The 12,023-nt window shown below is 50.0% G+C and overlaps 1 protein-coding gene across 5 annotated transcripts in view; it reads right to left on the bottom strand.

The window, feature by feature from the left end:
- Positions 1 to 12,023, bottom strand: part of EHBP1L1 (EH domain binding protein 1 like 1) — a 34,577-nt gene that overhangs the window by 10,676 nt on the left and 11,878 nt on the right. For 3 of the 5 annotated variants that reach the window (XM_075939246.2, XM_006131614.5, XM_006131615.5), the window contains 5 exons: positions 10,132 to 11,992; positions 9,210 to 9,382; positions 8,582 to 8,630; positions 1,652 to 2,653; positions 902 to 971 (listed from right to left, as the gene is read on the bottom strand). In XM_075939246.2, coding sequence (XP_075795361.2) covers positions 902 to 971; positions 1,652 to 2,653; positions 8,582 to 8,630; positions 9,210 to 9,382; positions 10,132 to 11,992 — 3,155 coding nt within the window. The remainder of the gene's footprint in view (positions 1 to 901; positions 972 to 1,651; positions 2,654 to 8,581; positions 8,631 to 9,209; positions 9,383 to 10,131; positions 11,993 to 12,023) is intronic. The other 2 variants (XM_006131616.5, XM_089781123.1) reach the window with 1 other exon arrangement.

Genomic DNA, 12,023 nt, shown 5'->3' with positions numbered 1-12,023 from the left:
CCTGTAACCTGAGTCCCATCACCCAAGGCTGAAGTCATCAGGGCTTTGGCTCCAACCCCAGGCCCCAGCAAATCTAATGCCAGCCCTAGCGACCCCATTAAAATGGGGTCATGACCCACTTTGAGGTTCTGACCTACAGTTTGAGAACCACTCGTCTAGACCTCTGCTCTATCCCCCATTAGTTGTCCCTTTTCTAAGCCTTTATCTTTTTAGCCTCCCTTTGTTTGGAAGCTGCTCCCTCATCTTGCTCATCTTTTCCGCTCTTGGGTGAACCATTTACAATTGCACCCTATCATTTCTGAGATGGGTCAAACAGAACTGGACACAGTGTTTTGGGGGGAGGGGTACCATGGATTTGTATAGTGGAATTACAGGATTTTCTGTCCTTTCCTAATGATCCTAACATTCAGTGAGCCTTTAGGTTCATGGCTACATACTGAGCTGAAGTTTTCAGAGAACTCTCCACCGAGACTTTCTTTGATGGTGACAGCCTATCATTAGACATGAGTAGTTGGAGTTATTTTTGCCTGTGTGCATTACCTTGTACTTATCAATGCTGAACTTCTTCTGCCATTTTGTTGTCCACTCACTCCGTTGTGTGTGAGACACACGCACACACCCTGCCCCGCTAACTCTTTCTAAATGTTTAATACAAGATTAAAGGGATTTTAATGGAGTATTTGCCCTGGGAATAAGCAGGCTGAGGTCTCTGAATTCCACACTTTGAACCTGGGTTAGCTCTTTAGTGTTGTGCATTGATAGGTGGTCTGCTAACACCTTGGACTCTGTGGGCTTGCACTGTGACACCTTGCTCTCCCCTAAGGATCCATTTTGCTCCTTTGCCCCCAGACCTGAGTGATGCTGATAAATAAGGCAGACCCAATGGAAACCTCGGGCTCACCTGGGGCATGCTGAGTCCTGGCAGAAGCAGGGGGTCCCACCTTGGACGTCATCATGTCTTCACGGTCATCCTGATGTGGGGAGGTGGAGAAAAGGGATTAGGAGAGGTTACAGCTCCCAGGAGAGTCCTTACCATAACAAAGCAGTCAATGCAGCACATCCCCAGGAGGCCCTACAATAACAAACCATCATCCACAGCCCTTGTATTTACGAGACACCCTACAGAAATAAATCAGTGCTCCCAGAGGATCCTACAATAACAAACTTTTGCCTGCCACCCTGAAAGACCTTGAAATAATACAATACTTGGGTTGTACATGCTAATTTGTGACTGTAAGGACTCATAAGGGGCAGCATATGCTGGGTTTAGAGTATCCCAGAAGGGAGGGTCTCTCATAACTATTAGGGGCTACGTAATGGGTTATGAACTACCCAATAACAAGACACGGCTCCTGGGAGACTCTACGTGGCCCCCCATTGAGAAGGAGAAAGACACTCCCTGCTGGAGCCTAGGGGGCCCAGGCTAGTACATTGTGTGCTCCAGCCCTGCAGGGAAGCAGTGGGGAGGCTGGAGCATCAGTGCAGGTTCCCCAATGCTGGGGGGGCCCTGAGCCTTGGGGGCTGGATTCAGGCAAGCTGGAGGCTGCATCCAGCCCCTGGGCCTTAGGTTCCCCACCTCTGGCCTATGACAACAATGCAGTGCCCCAGAGAAACCCTACAATAACTGAGCCCTTCCCTGTTCCTTACTCACCGCTCCAAGCCAGTCAGCCCTCCTTCGTGGTGTCTCCCTTGGGGGGCTGCCCGACTCTCCCTCGTCCATCGACAGTGACTCACTCTTGAGCCGCGAGCGCCGCTTCTTGAGCAGATCTGCATCACGCACGTGGGAGAAGCCTGACTTACTGCCATGGGAACGTGGTGGGGCCACAGGGCCCTGGCTGCCTGTGGACAGTGAGCGTTGCAAGGATCGCTCGGCCTGGGCTGGCGCCTCCCCATTCCGCACAGACAGACGCTTCAGCCGTGGAGGGGGCACGAGCTTCTCGTCCTCATTGGCTGGCACTTTCTCAGCATCCTCTGGGGCCAGGGGCTCTGCCTCTGGTTTCTTGGCTGGCTTGGACAGGGCACCATTGACCAATGCTTTTGCAGTATCCTTTGCAGCTTCGCTCTCCCCATCCTTTGGGGTGGGTGGCTCTGCCTCTGGACTCATGGTTGGCTCGGCTGTAGCACCATTGATTGGCACTTTCCTAGAATCCTTTGGGACTGATGGTTCCACCTCTGATTTCACAGCTGTTTGGGATATGGCACTATTTACGGTCACTTTCCCAGCATCCTTTGCCTCTGCTGTCTTGACATCAGTCCCAGCATCTTTTGAGGCAGAAAATTCTGCCTCCAATTTCTTGGTCAATTCAGCTCCTCCTGTCATAGCTTTATTGGCCCCTGCCTTCCCATCATCCCTTGCAGCAAGGGTAGTGCTCCCAGGCTCCTCAACCCCTCTGGCAGCACCCTGGAAGCGCTCGGCATAGAAGCGGGCAGGGTCAATGGAGAAGGCAGGGTCCGAGTCAAACTTGCCCACCTTGTAGGTGCTCTCGCTGCTGTGGTTGGCGATCTGCACCACATTCAACTCCTGGCCTGTGAAGAAGGCCCGGATCTGGCACAGGTATGTCATGACAATGAGTTTGTCAGGCACTGTCAAGAATACCATGTCAGCTGGCTCCAGCACTCGTGAGATACCCAGGGAGGCAAAGCCATCGTAAGCCTGAGGGGAGAGAACAAATGGGGGGGGGTGATCAACCCCAATATCTAGCCCCGCCCCCCCAAGCAAAGTAGAGAATCCAGAAGCTCTAATGCCCTCTGGTCATCCTTCATATGCTGTGATCACCAGGCCACATACATACCCTGCAGCCTATGCTCCCACATTGGGGAGTTCCTATCTCAAGGAGTCTCCCCAAACCAGAACAGCTCCTCTGCCCTCTCTAGGGGGGAGGGCTCCTGTTAATAGGAAGAGCCAGAGAATAGTAACTGGGGATTTGAATATTAGAAATATAGATAGCTGGCTCTCTGATGACTGAGAGCGCCACATTTAGCTGAAATCAAATCAGCAGGCCAGATGCCGTTTGCCCCAGGGTACAGAAGGAATTAGCTGAGGAAATTGCTGATCCACGGGCAATAATATTTGCAAACTCATGGGTGACAGGAGAAGTCCCAGAAGATGGGAGAAATGCCAACATAAAAATGAGTAGCTGGGGAACAACAGATCAGTCTGCCTGACTGATATCTGGGAGCAACTACTAGAGCAATCATTCCATTTGTGGATACCTGGAGGATGAAGGGGCAATCACTAGCAGCTGGCATGGATTTACCAAGAACAAATCATGCCAAACTAGCTTGATTTCCTTCTTTTACAGGGTAATTGGTTTGGTGGATGGGTGGACATAATGTGGTGGACATAATTTACCCAGACTTCAGCAAGGCTTTTGACACAGTCCCATAGGACATTCTGATATAGAATCTGGAGAAATGTGGGCGTGGCGGAACTAACATTAAGTGGATACATAATTGGTTAAACAATCACAAACGAAGAGACACTATGAATGGAATGAAGTTGGATTGCAGGGAGGTCTCAACGGGGGTTCCAAAGGGAACTGTTCTCAGCCCAGTGTTGTTTAATATCTTTATTAATTACCTGGATATATAGGCATAAAGATCTTACTGGTCAAATTTACAGAAGACACAAAACCGGGGGGGAGGGGTGGCCCATACTTTTTAGGACAGAGCTAAGATTCAGAGGGCTCTTGATAAAATGGAAAACTGGGCTATAGGCAACAAACTCAAATGCAGCAAAAACAAATGCAAGGTGTTACACTTTGGGAAGAAAAAACAAATGCCAAAATACAGACTGGGGGCTAACTGGCTTGGCAGTAGCACTGCTGAGAAAGATCTGGGAGTTGTGGTGGATCACAACCTTGACACAAGTCAGCAATGTGATGATGCTGCAAAAAAAGCAAATGCAATTTTCTGTTGCATTCACAGAGGTCTAGCATGCAGGTCACAGAAGGAACCACTGGTTAGGCTCCTGGTGGAGTATCGTACCCAATTTTGGTCTCCAACATGTAAAAAGAATTTAAAGAAACTGGAAAGGATCCAGAGGTGAGCAACAAAGATGATCAAAGAGCTGGAATGCGAGCTGTATGTGAAGGCTGAAGGGACTGGGTATCTTTAATTTAGAAAAGAGAAGATTGAGAGAGGACATAACAGCAGCCTTCAAATACTTGAAAGGCTGCCAGAAAAAAAGATGAAGAAAAGTTGTCTTTGCTTGCCATAAAGGGCCGCACAAGAGGCAAAGAGTTTAAACTATAGGAGAGCAAGATGTTGATTAAATCCCAGGAAATACTCCAGATTGTAAGAACTGTAGGACAGTGGGACAAATGCCCCGGAAGGATGTGGAAGTTCCTTTGCTGGAGGTTTGCAAAAGGAGGCTGGAGCCATATGTTATGGATGGTTTAGACAAAACAAATCCAGCATCTTGGCAGGGGGTTACACTAGCTGACCCTCGTAACCCCCTACCATTCTATGGTGAATTGGCTGCCATGGGCAAAGGCTGTGGACCTCTTGAGACATCTACAATACATAAGAATACTCAAGGAGCTGATAGAGGAGGTATCTGAGCCATTAGCCCTCATCTGTGAAATGTCATGGAAGTCGGGAGAGATTCCAGAAGACTGGAAAAAAGGGCAAATATAGTGCCCATTTCTAAAAAGGGAAATAGGAACAACCCAGGAAACTACACACTAGTCAGCTTAACTTCTGTGACAAAAACGATAATGGAGCAAATAAACAACAAACCCATCTGCAAACATCTGAAAGATAATGTGATAAGTAACAATCAGTGTGGATTTGTCAAGAACAAATCATGTCAAACCAACCTGATAGCTTTCTTTGATAGGATGACAAGCTTTATGGATAAAAGGGAAGTGGTAGATGTGGTATACTCAGATTTTAGTAAAGCATTTGATACAGTCTCACAAGGCCTTCTTATCAATAAACGAAGGAAATACAATGTAGATGGGGTTATTATAAGGTGGGTGCATAACTAGTTGGATAACCACTCTTAGGGTATGTCTTCACTGCACAGCTATTTCGGGATACTGGAGGTATCCCAAAATAGCTATCCCACGTCTACACCAGCCATCTATTATTTCAAAATATTTTTCAAAATAATGGGTGTGCTATTTTGGCATCCTGGTAACTCTCATTTCACGAGGGCTAAGGGATGTCTTGAAATAGCGCGTTATTTTGAAATTGGTGCTGTGTAGACTCACCAAATTTCAAAATAACCTATTTAGAAATTCAAGAAAAATAAGATACGCGATTTGCTAGCGCAAATTGCATATCTTATTTTGAATTTAGGGTGCTGTGTAGATGCACCCTTAAAAAGTAGTTATCAGTGGTTCACAATCATGGTGCAAGGACATAACAAGTGGGGTTCCACAGGAATAAGTTTTGGGACCGGTTCTGTTCAATATCTTCATCAACAATTTAGATAATGACATAGAGACTACGCTTATAAAGTTTGCAGATGATACCAAGCTAGGACGGGTTGCAAGTGTTTTGGCGGATAAGGTCATAATTCAAAATGATCTGGACAAACTGGAGAAATGGTCTGGAGTAAATAGGATGAAATTCAATAAGGACAAATGCAAAGTACTCCACTTAGGGAGGAACAATCAGTTTCCCACATACAAAAGGGAGTGTCTGTCTAGGAAGGAGTACTGCAGAAAGGGATCAGGGGGAAGAGTGGACCACAAGCTAAATATGAATTAACAGTTTAACATTGTTGTTAAAAAAAAAAAAGCAAACATCATTCTAAAAGTCTCAGAGAGGTAGCTGTGTTAATCTGTAACTTTAAAAATGAGTAGTCCTGTGGCACCTTAGACACACACACACACACACACACACACACACACAAAATCATGAACTTTTGTAGGCAAAATCCACTTCTTCAGATAAGATGATCTTGAGATCTCAAGATGACCTTCAATAAACTAGGGTAATATAATACAAATATCAAGATAATTTCATCTGAAGAAGCAGGGTTTGCCCACAAAAGCTCATGATACTATAGATATATATTTTTTGTTAGTCTCTAAGGTGCTGCGGGAGTACTCATTGTTTTTAAACGTAATTCTAGGATGCATTAACAGGAGTGTTGTGAGCAAGACACAAGAAGTAATTTTTCCCCTCTATTCTGCACTGATTTGGCCTCCGCTGGAGTACTGGGTCCATTTCCTAGCACCACATTTCAGGAAAGATGTGGAGAAATTGGAGAAGGTCCAGAGAAGAGCAACAAAAATGATTAAAAGTCTAGGAAACATGACCTATGAGGGAAGACTGAAAGAACTGAGTTTGTTTGTTTTTTATTTAGAAAAGAGAAGACTGGCGGGGGACATGATAGCAGCTTTTAAGTACCTAAAAGGGTGTTACAAGGAGGACAGAGAAAAATTATTTTCCTTAACCTCTGATAAGACAAGAAAATGTAGGTCTTAAATTGCAGCAAGGGAGGTTTAGGTTGGATATTAGGAAAAACTTCCTACCAGTCAGGGTGATTAAACACAGGAATAAATTGCCTAGGGAGGTTGTGGGATCTCCATCTCTGGAGATATTTAAGAGCAGGTTAGACAGACACCTGTCTGGGATGATCTAGTGCTCTTGGTTCTGTTGTGATGGCAGAGGACTGGTCTTGATGACCTCTCGAGGTCCCTTCCAGTTCTAGTATTCTATTATTCTGTCTAGTGCTGGGGAGGAGCTGGTTCTCTTGGCACATGTAGGTACCAATGACACAGAGGTTAGCAGAGAAGCCCTGGAGGCCTAATTTAGGCTGCTAGGTAAGGGATTAAAGTCCAGGATCTCCATGGTAGCATTCTCTGCCACGTTTCCAGTTCCACACACAGGGCCAGTTAGACATGCAGAACTGCAGCATCTCAATGAGTAGCTGAGACAATGATGGGAGGAGGGGCTTAGGTTTATATGGAATTGGGGAACCTTTTAGGAAAGGGGGAGCCTATACAGGAAGAGCAAGCTCCACCTAAACCAAAATGGAACTTCATGGCTAGCATGTAAAATTAAAAAGGTGGAAGAGGAGTTTTTAAACTAAGGCCTGGGGGAAAGCCAAAGGTACAGAGGAGCATGTGGTTCAGACAGGCACATCCCTTAGGGGATTGTCTATTAATAGAGATTCTCTATATCCTAGAAGGGAGGAGAGACTAGATGTTGATAAAGTACAGGAGGGAACTGAAGAGAGTCAGTGAAAGGAAAGCGAGTTCAATTCAGTTACATCACATGAAGGCAGAGAACTGAATACTGACATATTGTATAAAGTGCTTATGTACCCAAATGCTAGAAGGATAAAAACTGGCCGGCCTGCTGCTAACTGAGGGTATTACTGTAACAGGCACCACAGAAACTGAGTGGAATGAGGACAACTAATGGGACTCGGTAATGCCAGGGCACAAAATAGACAGGAATGACAGAGTAGGTGAGGTGCTGGTGGGGGAAGGACACTACAGATGAAAACAAGTATTGAATCAAACATAGGGAAAATCTTAAATGCAGCAGACTGTCTATTTTATGGTAAATTCCATACTTGAATAGTTAGAGTATAGTAACAGGAATATACTGACCACCTGCCCAGGAAGGTGATGTGATTGTGAAATGCTCAGGGAGATTAGAGAGGCTACAAAACCAGAAAACCTAATAATAGTGGGGGGTTTCCACTATCCCCATACTGAATAGGAACATTTCTCCTCAGGGCCAGCTGCAGAGTAACATTTCTAGACACCATTAATTATTGCTTCTTGGAGCACCTAGTTCTGGATCCCCCAAGCGGAGAGGCAATTTACTCCGAAGTGCTGCACACGATCTGTGGGGGGAAGGGGATCCAAAAGAAACCCAACACTGTAGCATTTAATTTCACACAAAAATGAAAAGGTTAGTTAAATGGAAATTAAAAGGAACAGTCACAAGAGTGAAATGCCTGCAAACTGCATGGAAACCTTTTAAAATACCATAATAGGGTTTCAAACTAAAGATATGCCCCAAATTAAAACAACAACAAGAAGAGGCTCAAACATACTATACTAGCTAAACAAACAGAGTAAAAGAGGTGGTTAGAGACAAATGACATCTTTTAAAAATTGGATGTGGAAGGGTCATAAACTCTGGTGAATCAAGTGTGAAAGTGTAATTAGGCAGGCCAAAAAAGAATTTGAAGAGTAAAATATTTTAAGTACATCAGAAGCAGGAAGCCTGGCAAACAATTGGTGGGGCCAATGGATAACTGAGCTGCTAAGTCGACACTCAAGGAAGACAAGTCCGGTTCAGAGAAGCTAAATGAATGCTTTCCATTGATCTCTGCAGCAGAGGATGTGAGGAACATGGGTTGCAGATAAGGGAGGCTACCCCATGGTCTGTGTGTCCCTAAACCTCTGACAACTAGAAGCTGGGACTGGACACAGTAGGGATCACTTAGTAAATTGCCCTGTTCTGTTCACTCCCTCTGTAATATCTGGCACAAGCCACTGTCAGAAGACGGGACACTGGGCTAGATGGACCATTGAGCTGAACCAGTAGCACCAGTCTTATGTTCTTACAGTCTTTTGTCCCCCACCTGCTGGGATCGCAAACTTACCAGCTTGTTGTTCTGTTTGATAGCGAGAGGGTCCAGGCTCTCATAATTGCTGGAGGAGGACAGACAGACATGACAATGATAGATCCTGCTCAATGAATGAGATCTCCGGAGTAGGGATGTGAATGAGTAGTCGACTAGTCGATTAACCGATACGCCTAAACTTATTGGTTAATCTAGTCAACTACTTGCATTTCCTCTCCCTTGCTGCCTCTGTATCAAATGGAGCAGTGTGGGGTGGCAGGCAGCCAGACCATGAGGGGAGCTGGCTTGATACAGAGGCAGCAACACAGACAGGGTGGCAGGGGGCTCTCCAGGAGTGGTGGCAGAGCACACTGGCTGCTGGTCCCACCCCCAGGGACTATCGAATAGTCGTGTAACCACTAAGATTTCATGCAGTTAGTTGATTATTCAATTAATCGATAGCTCACATCCCTACTCCAGAGTCTGCATCCCAACCCATCCTCCTACCCTGCCCCCATTTGCCTCTCAGAGACACTCCCCCTCCATGGTCTCCCCACCAACACTCACCTTTCCTGATGCCCCTCAACCCCGACTCACAGCCCCCTGCTTGCCCAACACCAGGCTTCCTCACTGCCTTTCAGTCTCAACCTGCAGCCCCAGGACTCACATTTTCTCTGGGTGAAAGTGGTGCAGCATGGCGCAGAATGCCAGCCCATTGCGCCAGGAGGTGGTGAAGTTGGTGACCCGGACACCCCGGTAGCCAGCTGTGACATTCTGGCACCATTCCAGTAGCGACTGGCTGCAACTGACCAGGCCTGGACTAGAAGCTTGGGGCTCCTCCTAAGAGACAAACAGGGGATGGGGTGGGATATGGGTTGGGGAGGCACTGGCTCATTGCACGCTAGGCAAAGCACCCCCACACTAAGCCCGCCCTAGCACTGGCCAGCCATGCAACCATACTGCCCTCCTAGGTCTCCCATACTCCTGCTTGCATAACCCCCCCACCACCACCTTGGCACCAGTACCTTCTCCATCCTCAGGGATCCCAACGCAGAGGCACTGAGCCACCTCTTTGTCCCAGGTCTGGGGCTGTACGGGACAAAGACCCAGCCAATCCCCAGTTTTTGCACCCTCCCATGCCCCCTGCTAGGCAAGGGGGTTTTCCTGGCTGGCCCCACTGTGCCCAGTGCGCACTGGCAACTGGGATCCAGCCACCCCCATGCAGCGCAGTCAGCAGGCCAGATGCTGGGCAGGGTCTGTGGGCCACCGGGCCAGGGGAAGAGATTAGCAAGGGGACTGCAAGGCCCTGGTGATCCATCGCCAAGTGTTATCCCCAGTCCCAATTAAAGGGAAGGAGGTAGCCCACTATGGATTTTATCCCCGCCACACGCCCCAATTAAAGGGGAGGAACTTGCTACTCCCATCCCATAGGATGCCCACCTGTGTCCCAGTAGTAAGACTGTGGTTCCATCTGTCCTTCCACAAACTCCACTCCCCCCTGCCCCACAGCCCCTAGGATTAGTTGGAAGCAAGGGCAAGCAACCATGGCAGCTGGCAGGGCTGGGGGCACAAACATTCACTGTCCCTACCTGGGCCGTCCCCTGCCCTACGCTATCCCGGGCAGCACCGCAGGGCGGGGTAGATGGCTCCCGCCCGGACGCCTGGGTCCCCTCGTTGGATGACGGGCCAGCACTCCTCTCCCGGGCAGAGCAGGTGGGCGGGAGGCTCAGGGTAAGGTGGCACTGTGAGACGTAGGGCTCAGCGGAGGGGGCTGGGGGGCCCGGAATGGGCACGTCCTGGGGGGATGTCGTAGTGAGGGCTGCAGCCCGTCTTCTGCTCCTTCCTGGGGCAGCATGCCCAGCCAGCTGGTCTGTGCAGAACTCTGAGTGCGATTTCTCCAGGGGGGGCCCTGCCCCGCTGGCATCTTCTTTGCTGGGCAGGGAGCCCACCGCCTCACTGCACTCCCTGGAACCCGCTGCCTCCTCTGGTCCAGCCCTCTCCAGCTGGTCTTCAACTGTGCAGGGGGTGGCACCCCTTGGAATTCTGCCGTGTGTTCCTGGGCTCTCCGCGGTGCCCTCCAGCTGGGCAGGGGCCTCCAGAGACAGGGTGGCCACTGCTACTGGCTGCAGTGCACTTCCACAGGAACTTCTAGATGCCTTTGCTCTGGCCCCCTCCATTCGGGCTGGGATTGCCCCCCACAGTCCCTCTCTCGCTCCTGCCTCCATCACACTGCTGCACACCTCCCCAGCCCCCTGGCCCACCACCTCCTCTGACCGATACCTCCATGGCTTGGGGGGGGCCATCTGCGAGGGGGCATCACCTGCCCCACCATGCGCAACAGTCCTTGCGGAATCCTTCCCAGCTGCCCTTTCCGCTCCTGACCTCTCTGGCTGGGATGCTGCCCTGGGACGCTCTCCCACTGCTTTGCGCTGCTCCAGCTTGGGAGGCATTGCTCCAGGAGCTGGCTCTGCCACTGGGCTTGGCCAGCCTCCTTGCCCAGAATCCTCCTTGGCCGCCAGCTCTGTTCTGTGCCCCTCCAGCGAAGGCACAACTTCTACGCTCTGCACCCGCCTGTCTGCTCTGCAATTCTTCCATTCTGCGGCCTGCTCCAAGCTACCGATCTCCAGCTGGCCAGGGATCGCACCCAGGGTGCCTGATTTTGTCACCCCTCCAGATGCCCCCCTGGCACCCTCTTCCACCACATCCTCCGGCCGACACCTCCATGGCTTGGGGGGGACCACCTGAGAGGAGGCATCTCCAGCCCCTCCTTGCACAGCAGCATCCTTCCCACCTGCCCCATTTGTAATTAGCCCCTCCAGATGGGGCGCCAACCTGGGACCCTCTCCTGCTGCCCTGCCCCATTCTTCCTTTGGGGGCACCACTGCATAAGCAACAGCACTCCCGACGCTTGGCCGGCTAGTCACATCTGCTGCCACCTCCTCTCCCTTCCCGCTCCATGGCCCTGGAGGAAACCCCACCAGAGATGACACGGCCAGCAGCGCAGCAGCCGAGGGCACATCTGCTCCTAGGCCTCTCCTTGCCAGGCTGGTGCCTTCCCCAGCAATAATGGCAGGTCCTGGTGCGTCCTCATTGAGATACATCACTACAGAGATGCCTGGAGACACCGAACGGGCCCGCCTGTCCCTCTGGGGCCGAGGCAGTGGCTTTGGCTGGGCTGCCAGTTCTGCTGACCGGGGCCGGGCTAGCCGAGCCCTGGCAGGCACTGTTGGTGCAGGCAGAGAGGCTGTGGGTCGAGGGTCCTGCACTGACTCTGATGCCCCCAGTTTGAGCTGGGAGGAAGGTGGCTTGGTGCCTTCCCATCCGGGTCTCTGGATGGAGGGTACCTCAGGAGGTGGGGCCGTGGGTGCAGCGGGTTCCGGCAGAAGGGATTTCTTACGCCGTGGGGCAGGGACAGGGCTCTCCATCCGGGGCATCCAGATGTCACTGGGCCTGGATGGAGGAACAAAGGGGAACTGGTCTC

This window comes from Pelodiscus sinensis, chromosome 11 (assembly GCF_052426305.1).
Source record: "Pelodiscus sinensis isolate ZL-2025 chromosome 11, ASM5242630v1, whole genome shotgun sequence".
Classification (NCBI taxonomy): Eukaryota; Metazoa; Chordata; order Testudines; family Trionychidae; genus Pelodiscus; species Pelodiscus sinensis.
The sequence above is the reverse complement of the archived record's forward strand: the minus strand, read 5'-3'. Positions and strand labels throughout refer to the sequence as shown.